An 18,202-nucleotide genomic window follows, 5' to 3' on the forward strand; every position below is an offset into this window, starting at 1 on the left:
ACCATCAGTATGTCATCAGTGTACGGTCCATGTGTCGGCTTTTACCATCAGTGTGTCATCAGTGCACGATCCATGTGTCGGCTTTTACCATCAGTGTGTTATCAGTGTACGGTCCATGTGTCGGCTTTTACCATCAGTGTGTCATCAGTGCACGGTCCATGTGTCGGCTTTTATCATCAGTGTGTCATCAGTGCACGGTCCATGTGTTGGCTTTTATCATCAGTGTGTCAACAGCGTACGGTCCATGTGTCGGCTTTTATCTTCAGTGTGTCATCAGTGCACGGTCCATGTGTTGGCTTTTATCATCAGTGTGTCATCAGTGTACGGTCCATGTGTCGGCTTTTACCATCAGTGTGTCATCAGTGCACGGTCCATGTGTCGGCTTTTACCATCAGTGTGTCATCAGTGCACGGTCCATGTGTCGGCTTTTATCATCAGTGTGTCATCAGTGCACGGTCCATGTGTTGGCTTTTATCATCAGTGTGTCAACAGTGTACGGTCCATGTGTCGGCTTTTACCATCAGTGTGTCATCCGTGTATGGTCCATGTGTTGGCTTTTATCATCAGTGTGTCAACAGCGTACGGTCCATGTGTCGGCTTTTATCTTCAGTGTGTCATCAGTGCACGGTCCATGTGTCGGCTTTTACCATCAGTGTGTTATCAGTGCACGGTCCATGTGTCGGCTTTTATCATCAGTGTGTCATCAGTGTACGGTCCATGTGTCGGCTTTTACCATCAGTGTGTCATCAGTGCACGGTCCATGTGTCGGCTTTTATCATCAGTGTGTCATCAGTGCACGGTCCATGTGTCGGCTTTTATCATCAGTGTGTAATCAGTGTACAGTCCATGTGTCCGCTTTTACCATCAGTGTTTGGTCCATGTGTCGGCTTTTACCATCAGTGTGTCATCAGTGTACAGTCCATGTGTCGGCTGTTATCACCAGTGTGTCATCAGTGTACAGTCCATGTGTCGGCTTTTACCATCAGTGTGTCATCAGTGTACGGTCCATGTGTTGGCTTTTATCATCAGTGTGTCATCAGTGCACGATCCATGTGTCGGCTTTCACCATCAGTGTGTCATCAGTGCACGGTCAATGTGTCTGCTTTTATCATCAGTGTGTCATCAGTGCACGGTCCATGTGTTGGTTTTTATCATCAGTGTGTCATCAGTGTACGGTCCATGTGTCGGCTTTTATCATCAGTGTGTCATCAGTGTACAGTCCATGTGTCGGCTTTTACCATCAGTGTGTTATCAGTGTATGGTCCATGTGTCGGCTTTTACCATCAGTGTGTCATCAGTGCACGGTCCATGTGTTGGTTTTTATCATCAGTGTGTCATCAGTGTACGGTCCATGTGTCGGCTTTTACCATCAGTGTGTCATCAGTGCACGGTCCATGTGTCGGCTTTTATCATCAGTGTGTCATCAGTGCACGGTCCATGTGTCGACTTTTATCATCAGTGTGTTATCAGTGTACGGTCCATGTGTCGGCTTTTACCATCAGTGTGTCATCAGTGCACGGTCCATGTGTCGGCTTTTATCATCAGTATGTCATCAGTGTATTGTCCATGTGTCGGCTTTTATCATCAGTATGTCATCAGTGTATGGTCCATGTGTCGGCTTTTACCATCAGTGTGTCATCAGTGTACGGTCCATGTGTCGGCTTTTATCATCAGTGTGTCATCAGTGCACGGTCCATGTGTCGGCTTTTATCATCAGTGTGTCATCAGTGTTTGGTCCATGTATCGGCTTTTATCATCAGTATGTCATCAGTGTATGGTCCATGTGTCGGCTTTTATCATCAGTGTGTCATCCATGTACGGTCCATGTGTCGGCTTTTACCATCAGTGTGTCATCAGTGTACGGTCCATTTGTCGGCTTTTATCATCAGTGTGTCATCCATGTATGGTCCATGTGTCGGCTTTTATCATCAGTGTGTCATCAGTGTACGGTCCATGTGATGGCTTTTATCATCAGTGTGTCATCAGTGTACGGTCCATGTGTCGGCTTTTACCATCAGTGTGTCATCAGTGTACTGTCCATGTGTCGGCTTTTACCATCAGTGTGTTATTAGTGTACGGTCCATGTGTCGGCTTTTACCATCAGTGTGTTATCAGTGTATGGTCCATGTGTCGGCTTTTACCATCAGTGTGTCATCAGTGCATGGTCCATGTGTCGGCTTTTATCATCAGTGTGTCATCAGTGCACGGTCCATGTGTCGGCTTTTGTCATAAGTGTGTCATCAGTGTACGGTCCATGTGTCAGCTTTTACCATCAGTGTGTTATCAGTGTACGGTCCATGTGTCGGCTTTTACCATCAGTGTGTTATCAGTGTACGGTCCATGTGTCAGCTTTTACCATCAGTGTGTCATCAGTGCACGGTCCATGTGTCGGCTTTTATCATCAGTGTGTTATCAGTGTACGGTCCATGTGTCGGCTTTTACCATCAGTGTGTTATCAGTGTACAGTCCATGTGTCGGCTTTTACCATCAGTATGTCATCAGTGTACGGTCCATGTGTCGGCTTTTACCATCAGTGTGTCATCAGTGCACGATCCATGTGTCGGCTTTTACCATCAGTGTGTTATCAGTGTACGGTCCATGTGTCGGCTTTTACCATCAGTGTGTAATCAGTGCACGGTCCATGTGTCGGCTTTTATCATCAGTGTGTCATCAGTGCACGGTCCATGTGTTCGCTTTTATCATCAGTGTGTCAACAGCGTACGGTCCATGTGTCGGCTTTTACCATCAGTGTGTTATCAGTGTACGGTCCATGTGTCGGCTTTTACCATCAGTGTGTTATCAGTGTACGGTCCATGTGTCGGCTTTTACCATCAGTGTGTTATCAGTGTACGGTCCATGTGTCAGCTTTTACCATCAGTGTGTCATCAGTGCACGGTCCATGTGTCGGCTTTTATCATCAGTGTGTTATCAGTGTACGGTCCATGTGTCGGCTTTTACCATCAGTGTGTTATCAGTGTACAGTCCATGTGTCGGCTTTTATCATCAGTGTGTTATCAGTGTACAGTCCATGTGTCGGCTTTTATCATCAGTGTGTTATCAGTGTACGGTCCATGTGTCAGCTTTTACCATCAGTGTGTCATCAGTGCACGGTCCATGTGTCGGCTTTTATCATCAGTGTGTTATCAGTGTACGGTCCATGTGTCGGCTTTTACCATCAGTGTGTTATCAGTGTACAGTCCATGTGTCGGCTTTTATCATCAGTGTGTCATCAGTGCACGGTCCATGTGTCGGCTTTTATCATCAGTGTGTTATCAGTGTACGGTCCATGTGTCGGCTTTTACCATCAGTGTGTTATCAGTGTACGGTCCATGTGTCAGCTTTTACCATCAGTGTGTCATCAGTGCACGGTCCATGTGTCGGCTTTTATCATCAGTGTGTTATCAGTGTACGGTCCATGTGTCGGCTTTTACCATCAGTGTGTTATCAGTGTACGGTCCATGTGTCGGCTTTTACCATCAGTATGTCATCAGTGTACGGTCCATGTGTCGGCTTTTACCATCAGTGTGTCATCAGTGCACGATCCATGTGTCGGCTTTTACCATCAGTGTGTTATCAGTGTACGGTCCATGTGTCGGCTTTTACCATCAGTGTGTCATCAGTGCACGGTCCATGTGTTCGCTTTTATCATCAGTGTGTCAACAGCGTACGGTCCATGTGTCGGCTTTTACCATCAGTGTGTCATCAGTGCACGGTCCATGTTTTGGCTTTTATCATCAGTGTGTCATCAGTGTACGGTCCATGTGTCGGCTTTTATCATCAGTGTGTCATCAGTGCACGGTCCATGTGTCGGCTTTTATCATCAGTGTGTCATCAGTGCACGGTCCATGTGTTGGCTTTTATCATCAGTGTGTCAACAGTGTACGGTCCATGTGTCGGCTTTTACCATCAGTGTGTCATCCGTGTATGGTCCATGTGTCGGCTTTTACCATCAGTGTGTTATCAGTGTACAGTCCATGTGTCCGCTTTTACCATCAGTGTTTGGTCCATGTGTCCGCTTTTACCATCAGTGTGTCATCAGTGTACGGTCCATGTGTCGGCTTTTATCATCAGTGTGTCATCAGTGTACGGTCCATGTGTCGGCTTTTACCATCAGTGTGTTATCAGTGTACGGTCCATGTGTTGGCTTTTATCATCAATGTGTTATCAGTGTTTGGTCCATGTGTCCGCTTTTACCATCAGTGTTTGGTCCATGTGTTGGCTTTTACCATCAGTGTGTCATCAGTGTACGGTCCATGTGTCGGCTGTTATCACCAGTGTGTCATCAGTGCACGTTCCATGTGTCGGCTTTTACCATCAGTGTGTCATCCGTGTATGGTCCATGTGTTGGCTTTTACCATCAGTGTGTCTTCAGTGTATGGTCCATGTGTCGGCTTTTACCATCAGTGTGTCATCAGTGCACGGTCCATGTGTTGGCTTTTACCATCAGTGTGTCATCAGTGCACGGTCCATGTGTTGGCTTTTATCATCAGTGTGTCATCAGTGCACGGTCCATGTGTTGGCTTTTACCATCAGTGTGTCATCAGTGCACTGTCCATGTGTCGGCTTTTACCATCAGTGTGTCATCAGTGCACGGTCCATGTGTTGGCTTTTATCATCAGTGTGTCAACAGTGTACGGTCCATGTGTCGGCTTTTATCTTCAGTGTGTCATCAGTGCACGGTCCATGTGTTGGCTTTTATCATCAGTGTGTCATCAGTGTACGGTCAATGTGTCGGCTTTTACCATCAGTGTGTCATCAGTGCACGGTCCATGTGTCGGCTTTTATCATCAGTGTGTCATCAGTGCACGGTCCATGTGTTGGCTTTTATCATCAGTGTGTCAACAGTGTACGGTCCATGTGTCGGCTTTTACCATCAGTGTGTCATCCGTGTATGGTCCATGTGTTGGCTTTTACCATCAGTGTGTCTTCAGTGTATGGTCCATGTGTCGGCTTTTACCATCAGTGTGTCATCAGTGCACGGTCCATGTGTCGGCTTTTACCATCAGTGTGTTATCAGTGTACAGTCCATGTGTCCGCTTTTACCATCAGTGTTTGGTCCATGTGTCCGCTTTTACCATCAGTGTGTCATCAGTGTACGGTCCATGTGTCGGCTTTTATCATCAGTGTGTCATCAGTGTACGGTCCATGTGTCGGCTTTTACCATCAGTGTGTCATCAGTGCACGGTCCATGTGTCGGCTTTTACCATCAGTGTGTCATCAGTGCACGGTCCATGTGTCGGCCTTTATCATCAGTGTGTCATCAGTGCACGGTCCATGTGTCGGCTTTTATCATCAGTGTGTTATCAGTGTACAGTCCATGTGTCCGCTTTTACCATCAGTGTTTGGTCCATGTGTCGGCTTTTACCATCAGTATGTCATCAGTGTATGGTCCATGTGTCGGCTGTTATCACCAGTGTGTCATCAGTGCACGATCCATGTGTCGGCTTTTATCACTAGTGTGTCATCAGTGCACGGTCCATGTGTTGGCTTTTACCATCAGTGTGTCATCAGTGCACGATCCATGTGTCGGCTTTCACCATCAGTGTGTTATCAGTGTACGGTCCATGTGTCGGCTTTTACCATCAGTGTGTCATCAGTGCACGGTCAATGTGTCTGCTTTTATCATCAGTGTGTCATCAGTGCACGGTCCATGTGTTGGCTTTTACCATCAGTGTGTCATCAGTGCACGATCCATGTGTCGGCTTTCACCATCAGTGTGTTATCAGTGTACAGTCCATGTGTCGGCTTTTACCATCAGTGTGTCATCAGTGCACGGTCAATGTGTCTGCTTTTATCATCAGTGTGTCATCAGTGCACGGTCCATGTGTTGGCTTTTATCATCAGTGTGTCATCAGTGTACGGTCCATTTGTCGGCTTTTACCATCAGTGTGTCATCAGTGCACGGTCCATGTGTCTGCTTTTATCATCAGTGTGTCATCAGTGCACGGTCCATGTGTCGGCTTTTACCATCAGTGTGTCATCAGTGCACGGTCCATGTGTCGGCTTTTATCATCAGTGTGTCATCAGTGTTTGGTCCATGTGTCGGCTTTTATCATCAGTATGTCATCAGTGTATGGTCCATGTGTCGGCATGGTCCATGTGTCGGCTTTTATCATCAGTATGTCATCAGTGTATGGTGCATGTGTCGGCTTTTACCATCAGTGTGTCATCAGTGTACGGTCCATGTGTCGGCTTTTATCATCAGTGTGTCATCAGTGCACGGTCCATGTGTCGGCTTTTATCATCAGTGTGTCATCAGTGTTTGGTCCATGTGTCGGCTTTTATCATCAGTATGTCATCAGTGTATGGTCCATGTGTCGGCTTTTACCATCAGTGTGTCATCAGTGTACGGTCCATGTGTCGGCTTTTATCATCAGTGTGTCATCCATGTATGGTCCATGTGTCGGCTTTTACCATCAGTGTGTCATCAGTGTACGGTCCATGTGTCAGCTTTTATCATCAGTGTGTCATCCATGTATGGTCCATGTGTCGGCTTTTACCATCAGTGTGTCATCAGTGTATGGTCCATGTGTCGGCTTTTATCATCAGTGTGTCATCAGTGTATGGTCCATGTGTCGGTTTTTACCATCAGTGTGTCTTCAGTGTACGGTCCATGTGTCAGCTTTTACCATCAGTGTTTGGTCCATGTGTCGGCTTTTATCATCAGTGTGTCATTAGTGTATGGTCCATGTGTCGGTTTTTACCATCAGTGTGTCATCAGTGTATGGTCCATGTGTCGGTTTTTACCATCAGTGTGTCATCAGTGTATGGTCCATGTGTCGGTTTTTACCATCAGTGTGTCATCAGTGCACGATCCATGTGTCGGCTTTTATCACTAGTGTGTCATCAGTGTACGGTCCATGTGTTGGCTTTTACCATCAGTGTGTCATCAGTGCACGGTCAATGTGTCTGCTTTTATCATCAGTGTGTCATCAGTGCACGGTCCATGTGTTGGCTTTTATCATCAGTGTGTCATCAGTGTACGGTCCATGTGTCGGCTTTTACCATCAGTGTGTCATCAGTGCACGGTCCATGTGTCGGCTTTTATCATCAGTGTGTCATCAGTGCACGGTCCATGTGTCGGCTTTTACCATCAGTGTGTCATCAGTGCACGGTCCATGTGTCGGCTTTTATCATCAGTGTGTCATCAGTGTTTGGTCCATGTGTCGGCTTTTATCATCAGTAGGTCATCAGTGTATGGTCCATGTGTCGGCTTTTATCATCAGTATGTCATCAGTGTATGGTCCATGTGTCGGCTTTTACCATCAGTGTGTCATCAGTGTACGGTCCATGTGTCGGCTTTTATCATCAGTGTGTCATCAGTGCACGGTCCATGTGTCGGCTTTTATCATCAGTGTGTCATCAGTGTTTGGTCCATGTGTCGGCTTTTATCATCAGTATGTCATCAGTGTATGGTCCATGTGTCGGCTTTTACCATCAGTGTGTCATCAGTGTACGGTCCATGTGTCGGCTTTTATCATCAGTGTGTCATCCATGTACGGTCCATGTGTCGGCTTTTACCATCAGTGTGTCATCAGTGTACGGTCCATGTGTCAGCTTTTATCATCAGTGTGTCATCCATGTATGGTCCATGTGTCGGCTTTTACCATCAGTGTGTCATCAGTGTATGGTCCATGTGTCGGCTTTTATCATCAGTGTGTCATCAGTGTATAGTCCATGTGTCGGTTTTTACCATCAGTGTGTCTTCAGTGTACGGTCCATGTGTCAGCTTTTACCATCAGTGTTTGGTCCATGTGTCGGCTTTTATCATCAGTGTGTCATTAGTGTATGGTCCATGTGTCGGTTTTTACCATCAGTGTGTCATCAGTGTATGGTCCATGTGTCGGTTTTTACCATCAGTGTGTCATCAGTGTATGGTCCATGTGTCGGTTTTTACCATCAGTGTGTCATCAGTGTACGGTCCATGTGTCGGATTTTACCATCAGTGTATTATCAGTGTACGGTCCATGTGTCGGCTTTTACCATCAGTGTGTTATCAGTGTACGGTCCATGTGTTGGCTTTTACCATCTGTGTGTTATCAGTGTTTGGTCCATGTGTCAGCTTTTACCATCAGTGTTTGGTCCATGTGTCGGCTTTTATCATCAGTGTGTCATCAGTGTATGGTCCATGTGTCGGTTTTTACCATCAGTGTGTCATCAGTGCACGGTCCATGTATCGGCTTTTACCATCAGTGTGTCATCAGTGCACGGTCCATGTGTAAGAAGCCACTGTGGAACCAGAACAGCATGGAGGCTGGCAGAGGGGTGGAGTGTGATCGGGACTCTGGGGACAGCATTGTCAGGGAATCCTGCTCAGGAGAAAAACAGAGCGTGTGCAAGTTCTGAGGTGATTCTGGTACCGAGAAGAAAGACGGGAGGCGCAACAGCCACGTCCGGAGCTCCTGTCAGGAAGAAAAGTGCCGCGTATCCTCCCAGCCCAGACGTCGACATTCAAGCCCCGAAGATCCGAGCGACGCCAGTCAAGGTTCCTCACCCGGGTGATGTCAGTCGTCAGGACGGGAACAGATTGAGGTGGCACGGTTCTCTGACGTGTGCGCCAGTGACAGGACGTCACAGAAGCTCCGGAGGTGTCAGATCAGAGATTCACGGTCGGGCCGGCGACCAGGAAGGACGTGCGAGGCGGGCCGTTACCTCTGTCTGTTGCATTCTGGTACCTGCTTATACTTGTGTCCGTTTTTACCATCAGTGTGTCACCAGTGCACGGTCCTTGCGATGCCATCCATGTGCTATATGTGTTTTTATGGCCACATAGATTTGTATTGGCCCTTTTCTTCCATGCTGATGAAAAAAGACAGACTGTATCCATGAAAAAACTAACGTACGTGCAACACGTACGTGTGAATGAAGCCTTAGGGTTTATTTAGTTTGGAAAAAAGAAAGCTTAGGCCTCAGTTAGACAACCGTGTTACACGTACGTGTTGTATCCGCTTTTTCATCCCACACGTACCCATTATGATCCATGGTGCTATTCACATGTCTGTGTTTTTTCACTGACCATGTGTCACATGGACCGTACACTGATGACACACTGATCCAAAACACTGATGACACCGGTACTACTTTTACACGTATGTGGTTAAACACCAGCATGTGAAGGAGGTCTTAGGGACAATTTAATTACAGTGTAGAAATATTTGATCTTTTTACACCTAGGCCTTCAACAGTAACAAGGGGGCATCCTCCATGTCTATAGGAAAGAAGGGTGAATCATTATCACAGACATTGATTCTTTCCTGTAAGAGCAGGGAGACTATGGAACTCTCGGCCACATGATGTAATGAGGGATTCACCACAAAAGGAGGGCCTGGATGTCTTTCTTGAAAAATGTAATGTTACAGTTTATGGACACTGGATTCTGTGGTGAGATCTTAACCTACAAATGTATTTTGATCTTTGGAGCCGGGAAGATTTTTTTCCTCTAATATGGAGCAATTAACATTTGCCTTCTGGGGTTTTTGCCTTTCTCTAGATCAGTGTTTCCCAAACCCCATCCTCACGGCCCCCCACAGGTCATGTTTTCAGGATCTCCTTAGTATTACACAGGTGATGGAAGTATCATCAAGGCATCAGGAATTCTCTCACCTGTGCAATACTATGGAAATCCTGAAAACATGACCTGTGGGGGGCCGTGAGGATGGGGTTTGGGAAACACTGCTCTAGATCAACATGTCAAGCTATAGGTTAGACTTGATGGACCTGTGTCTTTTTTTCAATTGTATCAACTATTTTTCAACTATTTAGCATCCTTAGCAGCTATGCAGAGTGCAGCGCTAAGCATCTGCATGATTACAGACTTAAAAGTACCTGTGTCGGCCAGTCCTGCAGTCAAACGCTCTTGCAAGACATAAGGTGCAGACTGCATAGGGTTTGTTGTATGTCCGTACTATTGAGACATGATCTGTATCTGCATAGAAGCTGAAGTCTTGATTATTGATCACTTTTTATGTTTGATACATCGGACCAATAGAAAATAATTGCAAATGCCTACACAAGCTTTCATGTGGCTGTCATACAAAAACAGTCCCCATGGACGTTATAGCAGAGCACTTGGCGCACCTCTCTGCAAACCAGAACAGAGAGCTATTCTTCGAGTCCATTTATACAGACCGACCCATGGCCCGATACGACCACCGATCAGTAAACGTTTACCAATTGGCGGTCGTCTGAATGCCTGTATACTCAGCAGACCAAAAAAAATTATATGCACTGAGCGATTTATACTAGAACTGTTAGTGCACATAGGCCGCCATGGTTCTCAGCAGCACGAGTCCTGTTTACACAGGACAATGCACCACTAAGAACAATGATCTTTTATGCTGCTTAAAAGATCATTTCACCTGATGAACAAGCATGATCGACAGCCTGTTTACACGGCAAGATAATCATGAAAAAGCATTTTTAACAAGGCATGCTCACGATTATCTTGCAGTGTAAACGCCCCTATTCTCTCTGTATTACATGGATAGCCATCCCCTGCTGGAGGGGAACTTATCAGGCAGATGTAGCAGGTTGGTTAGGGAAGCAGGGTTTATGGCACTAAAGATCACAAGGTCGGTTCTTTGTAATATAACCTCCTTGAGCTAGGAAACTATAAAACAGCCAATTCATATCAAAGCTTTAAAAATAAAAGCTTGAAGTTACTTGGGGGTAAAAACTAAACATCCCATTCTGCTTCCCCAGGTCACTCTTTCTCCATATACAGGTAATTATTAAAACGATGCACAATATTTGCTCGAGAAATCTGAGATAGTTCCAGTCTGAAGGTGAAGAAAGACACTGTCCATGGGTTGTATTAAGTGACACAGTATGCAGATGGTCAGGTTACCCATGCATGGCATAGCTATAATAAATGCCTCTTTAATCCCTTACTTCACAACATGCATCTTTTGCCACTATGATCTACATTTTCATTTTCTGCTAATGTTGATCCAGATTAGGATAATGGTTTTCTAAACCATTTTCTAGCATTGATAAAATGATTTGATTTCCAATAAGCTCATTAGCTATTTGGTGTTAGACATTACAGATATTGATATATATTGATGAATTTGTAGAACTATCACATAGGAGCCAATGATACTTTTCCCACACTGGGAACTAGCATACAAATATGTGTGAATACGGTTGGCCAAAAAGGCATATAATATAGTATTTATGAACACTGGAGGAGAAAAAGAAAAAAGCCGACACCAGAAAACACTTCACGCTGACACAATCAAGCCTACTCTGGACAGGTGGATCACATTATGGCTCTGGGAACTTGGGTGCTCACCATGAAAAAAGTGCAAATAGCATAGTCTATGGAAAATAGAAAAAAGGTGGCACTCACCGTCCTCTTAAAAAAACCTTTATTTCATGTCCTTACAACATTGCAGCGGTGTGATCATGTGGATGCTGGATGGACAACGGCTGTTTTGCGCTAGCTGCGAATAACATAGTCCATGGAAAATAGAAAAAAGGTGGCACTCACCGTCCTCTTAAAAAAGGTGGCACTTACAGTCCTCTTAAAAAAGGTGGCACTTACCGTCCTCTTAAAAAAACGTTATTTCGTGTCCTTACAACATTGCAGCGGTGTGATCATGTGGCTGCTGAATGGACGACGGCTGTTTCGCGCTAGCTGCGCTTCATGGGTCCTTTTTTAAGAGGACGGTGAGTGCCACCTTTTTTCTATTTTCCATGGACTATAATATAGATTGATTACTGGCGATGCATATAGTATGAATATTTTTATACAATTCATTATGGTGTTATTTCATGTTCTGATCATGGATAGGACCTACCGCACTGTTCACCCTGCTCCACCTGATTAATGAACTGGAAGCACAGTGAGGACTGACACAAGGCGAGCACCAAGAGATGGAAGTCACTGAATGCCAGTGTTATGTGCCATTCAAGGGCTTTGGAAAGCAAAGGCAGTATTTAAAGGTTGCATATGTGGCTGGATGTACTATACAGGTGTGTTGTAAGCTATATGATATCATGTACACATTTGCAATTAGCAGAATACTAAGCATATTGGATCTCTTGTATTAGGTTCTCCCCTTGTCTAGTGAAGGCCTGAGACCTGACCTCACATTGGATTTCAGGACTAAGAAAAGCCCTGGCTGCACCTAGAACAGTGACACCACCAGCCGCCATGGATCAGTGAAAAGGTTAACAGGGACACAATCCTCTTACTGCATTGAACATGTGCATGTGTGGGGGTGGCGACAAGTGACAGCAGATTGTTTATCTGCCCAACAAATCACAATGACAGATGTAATCTTTCTACAGCAGGACTTGGCCCATTGTGCTGCCATTTGGCCTAAATTTCTTCCTAGTCAACATTTCAAAGGGCCAAAAGAAACGCCCCGGAGTTACATTACAATGTATAGTAGGGCACCAGGGTAATGACTGGAGATTACAATACACCAGTGCCTTTTCTTGTATCTGGCACCAAAGCAACAAAATGCATTTATAAATCCTTCCTAAGCTTTCCAGGATCTTTTATGCAGCACAAAACATAATTTCACCCTACGAATGAGTGCTTTGATCGTTGGGAAACCAGCAATCCTAGGCAAGTATAATCATGCAGTGTAAATGCATCTTTATTGTCTAATATTATTCTTATCAGTAAAAACATTATTACTAATTGGTCATATAATAGAGAAAACAGGTCTATTATTGGAAATGTACAATATTATATACTGGCAAAAGCACCCTATTAAAATACATGTGACCTTGACAAGAGTAAGTGAGATAGATGAAAGATAATAGATAGATAGATAGATAGATAGATAGATAGATGATATATTGGATAGATATAAAGATAGATACTATATAGATAGATATATAGATTATAGATAGATGATATATTGGATAGATAGATAAATATATGGTATATTAGATAATAGATAGATACTAGATCTAGATAGATAATAGATATTAGATAGATAATAGATAGAGCTAGGTATGAGTTCTGAGAAATGAGATAGATATAAATCCCTTTTTTCTCCTGTATTCTGTAGTTAGCTGGGTTTGTACACACAGGTGTAGCTGCCATCTCTCCATCCCCTGTCTGTAGCATTAACAAGTCCACTCTCACTTCTAGGTGAGACATGGCAGGGGGCAGCTGCTGGGTAGTCTTGGCTTTGCAGTCCTGCACATACAGTTCTGCAGCAGTTCGACCTTGTAGAAGTGCTCCCTCCTGGGCTGCAGCATGCCGTCCCTCCCACCATTGCTGGCAGTGCAGCTTTGCAATATATTCCCTGATGCTGCAGCAGTGCATGTAACCCTTGGCTGCCCGGAGCGCTCCACACACAGACACTCCCTCCCCTTCAGCATGACACTCCACTGACAGCAGAAGGGATGCAAGCTGGTACCTGGAAGAAGCAATGGCTTAGGAGGCAGCCATTCAGCCCTGCTCCCACCTGCATGTACACACATTATCCCTTCCCTGCTGACCCCAGATACAATAAGCCATGATAACGCCTGGCTGTACATGCAGGCCTGCATGGAGCTGACACGGGAGATGCCGCTGAGCACAACTACAGCAGGCTGCCCCTGCTCACTGTACGGAGGCCAGGCTGCCAGTCAGCCATGGAGCAGAGCTGTGGAGCACTCACCTTCTCCTGAGCCCGGCTCAGCCTTTTCTGGACATTTTTAGCAAAGACGCCTGTTTTCATATCAGCCATGGCTGCTGGTCCAGGGAGCCAAGTGAGAGGAATCAGATGGAGCCTGGAGGCTGAGAGAAAATGAGAAGGGAGGGGAGGAAGAGGAGGAGACGTGTGTGGAGTGGAGTGGGGAGTGCTGGGATGAAAAAGAGAAGATGAAGAGAAGGGAGCACCAGAAAACACCAGCAGCACATAGTGAGGAGGACATGGGCTCTTATAATGGCTGGTGACAGTGGAAGGAGGACATCATTATATAGGCGGCAGCAGGCAAGGAGTGACTGCAGGAGGATCACACACTAAGACGGAGCCAAGTGTCTGCAGCTGTCCAAGGTTCTGAAGTGGCAGATTCAAGAAGCTGAAAAATGGCAGCCCTTCCATAAACCCCTCCAGCTAACCTTGTCCACAGGCTGCCTACTGATGTGCTAGTTCACTAACTGTATATATTTACACTGATTATATATATACAGTATTGTGCAAAAGATTTAGGCAGGTGTGGAAAAATATGGTGCACAGTAAGAATGATTTCGTAAAGTGTTAATAGATTATTTTATCAACAAAATGCAAAGTGAATGAACAAAACAGAGAAAGCTAAATTAAATCAATAGCGTGATCACCCTCTGTCTTCAAAACAACATGAATTCTTCTTGGTACACTTGTACACCGTTTTTGAAGGAACGAAGCATGGAGATTGTTCCAAACATCTTGGAGAAGTAACCACAGATCTTCTGTGCATGTCGCTTATGCAAATCCTTCTGTCTCTTCATATAATCCCAAACAGACTTGATGATGTTGAGATCAGCGCTCTGTGGGGACTATATCATCACTTCCAGGACTTCTTGTACTTCTTTACACTTAAGATAGTTCTTGAAAGGGACTCTGTCATCTTGTTTTGATACCTCATCTGAGAGCAGCCTCATGTAGGCAAAGAGAAGCTGAATCTAAAGAGGTATCACTTAGATTGCTGGGTGCAGCCGTTCTGACACAATCAGAGATTTAGATTTAGAATGAAGCAGAGTTGAGAAAGCTAACACCACCCCCACCAGGCTCTGTATATGCAATGTCCATAGACAGTGAGCTGCTTATCACAGGGGGAGGGGGCATTGCTGGACTCATGCAGTCTGGTAATGTTAATCTCTTAGTGATAAATCCTTCACAGTTAGTAAACTACAGCACGCACTTTGACAAGTGACACATCCTTGAATCCCTCTATCATCTGCTGTCTTCAGATTACATAACAGAAACCTGCTGACAGATTCCATTTAATCATTAATCCCATTATAGCACACTATAGTGATTTTCTGCTTAGCTTGAAATGGCTGATAACAGGTAACAGTTGACTGCATTTATCTAATTGGAGACACAAAGTTAATGTTTATTTCCCCTTAAAGTGAATAACATCTTCACTAGATCTAAGCACATTTAATAGTTTGTCCTCTAGTTTCCTGCCTGGGAAAGGAAGAGTTAAAATATAGCTACAGGCAACATAAGGCTGTGTTGAAATGCAGCGATAACATCTGTCACTGTGTTCCCATATCTCAGCACTATTTGTGAATAAGGGACTATGAGACAATTGCTGCATATATTCCTGTATCAGGGGCAGAGCTTCTCTTCACTGGTAGAAGAGGTATGAGAAGTCTTCTCCTAATGGCCCTGCTTATTCCCTGGAAGATGAGCCAGAGATCAAGCTTCCAGGAACCCTTCAGTGCCAGGCTGAACATATCATATCCTACTTTGGTCAATGTAACAAATACAGTTCTGCTCATCATTATTGTCACCCATGAAGTTTAAGTACATAACATGGAATATATCGTGAAAAACATGAATGAAGTGAAACAGTTTTTTGTATAGAGCACTCGTGTTAAATACAAAAGAGCAAATGATAAACAATAATTTAAAACAAAAAACAATGGGAGGTAAAAATAAAAAAATCTAAAGCTCGCAGTGACACTGGTATTGGCACCATTTACTTTAATTTAGAATGGAAACACATTTTGACTCACCTGTGGTAAATCACAAAAGAGATTCACCTGTGATTGTCGGTGCCCATGTGACATGAATTAGCCAATAAATGAGGACTTCAGTGTTTCCAAAGCCACATAGTAGGCTCTGTTCCTTTTGTGAAGACAAAGGAGTTGTCTGAGGACATCAAAACTGCCATTATTAGCAAACACAAGACTTCCAAAGGGTATAAGAACATCTCCGAAGACCTCTATATCCCAGTTTCAACAGTGCACAATGTTATTAAGTAGTTTGCCAAGCATGTAACTGTCAAGAACCTCCCTGGACATGGGGAAAGAGGAAAATTGACAAAGAGAGCTCTTCCAAGGTTGGTGCGAATGGAGGAAAAACACCACGTCAAACATCCAAAGACCTGAAGGCCAACCTGGAGCAGTCTGGGGTCAAGGTTTCAACAAGTACCATATGCCGCTCAGTAAACCAATCAGAGCTTTATAGGCGAAGGCCAAGGAAGAAACCATTGCTGAAGAAAAGACATAAAAAGGAACGACTTATTATGACGACACAGCTTCTAATCTTAATTAGCCAGACATTGAGCCAGGAGAAATACACTATTGTGTTTGTGTTGACATTTAAATGTGTGTGTTTATGTGTTTTGACAGTGACTCATGGAGACATCTGGCCCCATGGAAACTCTTGGAGAGGCCACGGTGGGACCCTCTGGTCTCCTGGCCGTGTACCTCGATGGACTGTCAGCTTCCTAAGCTTGCCGATACCTCTTCTCTGCGGGGGACCACTGGTTGAGGTAGTTGGCCCTGGAAGTCCCAAAGTCACAGCTGCTCTATTCCCATCGGGCCAGCAGAAGGGAGAGACGGTGTAATTTTGCACCATCTTGGGTATTTGCAGGGGCTGTTCTATGTGTTTATTGTCCATTTGGTGGTTCAATAAAGTATTGCCACACTGTTTTACCATCACCCTGTGTTGTCTGAGTAGTATTACACCCACGGAAGGCCCCGGGTCTTCACACTGATCTTTGCCAAAGAGTATCTTGACAAACCACAATCCTTCTGGGAAAATGTTTTGTGGACAGATGAAACAAAAATAGAGCTTTTTGGCAATGCAAAGCAAAAGTTTGTTTACAGATGGCGCAATGAAGCTTATAAGGAAAAGAACATCTTACCAACAGTTAAGCATGGTGGGGGACCCATAATGCTGTGGGGTTTCTTTGGTACTGGAGGCCTTAACTGTATCACAGGAATCATGAAATCAGAGAATTATCAAGAGATTTTAGAGCGAAATGTCCTACCCAGTGTAAGAAAACTTGGTTTGAGTTGTGGCACCCCAGGGGTCTGGTTTCCACAGTAACAGCAATGTTATGTCTGAGAGCAGGTGGGAGGTCTCTTGGTCAGGGATCCTATGCATGCCACACCTCCTGCCCAGTCCTGGGAGGGGAAGAACTTCCCCTATATAAACCTGGGGCTGAGGCAGGGTTAGAGAGTTCAGAGGGAGAGTTCAGCCAGGAGGGCTGACAGGGAGCTGTGGCTCCGGCTGGGCCCAGCTCCTGGGCCATGCCAGAAGTAGAGACAGAGAAGAGAAGCAGCTATGGGAAGAAACAACAGGAGCTCTGTGGGAGCAGTGTTACAAGGAGTCAGGGGCTGGCAGCTGCAGAGCTCGCCCTGACTGAGAAGATTTCTTACCGGACCCGGAGTCCGAGGCTGTGGGGACTAACTCCTACCCAGCAGCAGAATCCGTCAGGCAGGGAATTGCAGGTCCTCTGGCCAAGAAACCCGAAGGCACGGTCACACGCATGGGACCAGCACTGCCGTCGTGGAGCGGAAGCCACTAGAAGGCCCCGAGTCACCGGCCATACGGGTGAGCACCACACGGTACACTCAGGGACGTGGGCTACTTATACCCACCTCTAGCAAGGTAGCCAGAAGAGTATCGTTAGTTTGGGAGGCCTACAACTCCACCTGGCCAGGGGAGATCCCATCTGCTCAAGGACTGACCAGGCCCCAGTCGCTAGCCAGTACTCCGGGAGGGTCTATCTTTGTCACCAGTAAAGACCCTGAACTACACCGTACCGTCTCTGAGTGGTTCCTGCTACCCCCATCATCCACGTCGGCTGCCCTGAGGCCATACCCCTCCCGTTGGGGGTTATACCATCCACGCTGCACCATCCTTCCACCGGCCTCAGCGGTCTGCCCTGCAGCGGCAGCTCCATAGCTGCATTCAACGGGTGGCGTAGTCGTCCATCATCTACCGCTGATACAGCGCCACTTAGTCTGACTCCCTGGGCACGGACTGGATCACCGCCACGAGACTACAACCCTCAAGAGTTCCGGCTCCGGGTAAGCTCCCGCGTGCGCAACGCAGCGCGACACAGGCCCAGGGGCGCGTCAACTTTTGGCGTAGTCGGCAGGATTCCGTGCCCGCAACCACCGGGTACTGCGTGCCTGGAAAAAAAAAAAAAAAGAGACTTTTAAACTTACCATCGGTGAAGATTCCCACCATCCGGCGCCATCTTCAGCCTTCTTCCCGCCATCGGTGAAGATTCCCGCCATCCGGCGCCA

At 45.7% G+C, this 18,202-nt stretch overlaps 1 protein-coding gene across 5 annotated transcripts in view; it reads right to left on the reverse strand.

Annotated features, from left to right (window-relative positions):
• Window positions 1-13,792, reverse strand: part of AMPH (amphiphysin) — a 305,154-nt gene extending 291,362 nt beyond the window's left edge. For 2 of the 5 annotated variants that reach the window (XM_073678259.1, XM_073678256.1), the window contains exon 1: window positions 13,626-13,792. In XM_073678259.1, coding sequence (XP_073534360.1) covers window positions 13,626-13,694 — 69 coding nt within the window. In that variant the 5' untranslated portion in view covers window positions 13,695-13,792. The remainder of the gene's footprint in view (window positions 1-13,625) is intronic. The other 3 variants (XM_073678254.1, XM_073678255.1, XM_073678257.1) reach the window with 2 other exon arrangements.
• Window positions 13,793-18,202: the final 4,410 nt, after the last annotated feature.

Source organism: Phyllobates terribilis, unplaced genomic scaffold (assembly GCF_046119375.1).
Source record: "Phyllobates terribilis strain yellow unplaced genomic scaffold, ASM4611937v1 Scaffold_4__5_contigs__length_816908805, whole genome shotgun sequence".
In the NCBI taxonomy this organism is placed as follows: domain Eukaryota; kingdom Metazoa; phylum Chordata; class Amphibia; order Anura; family Dendrobatidae; genus Phyllobates; species Phyllobates terribilis.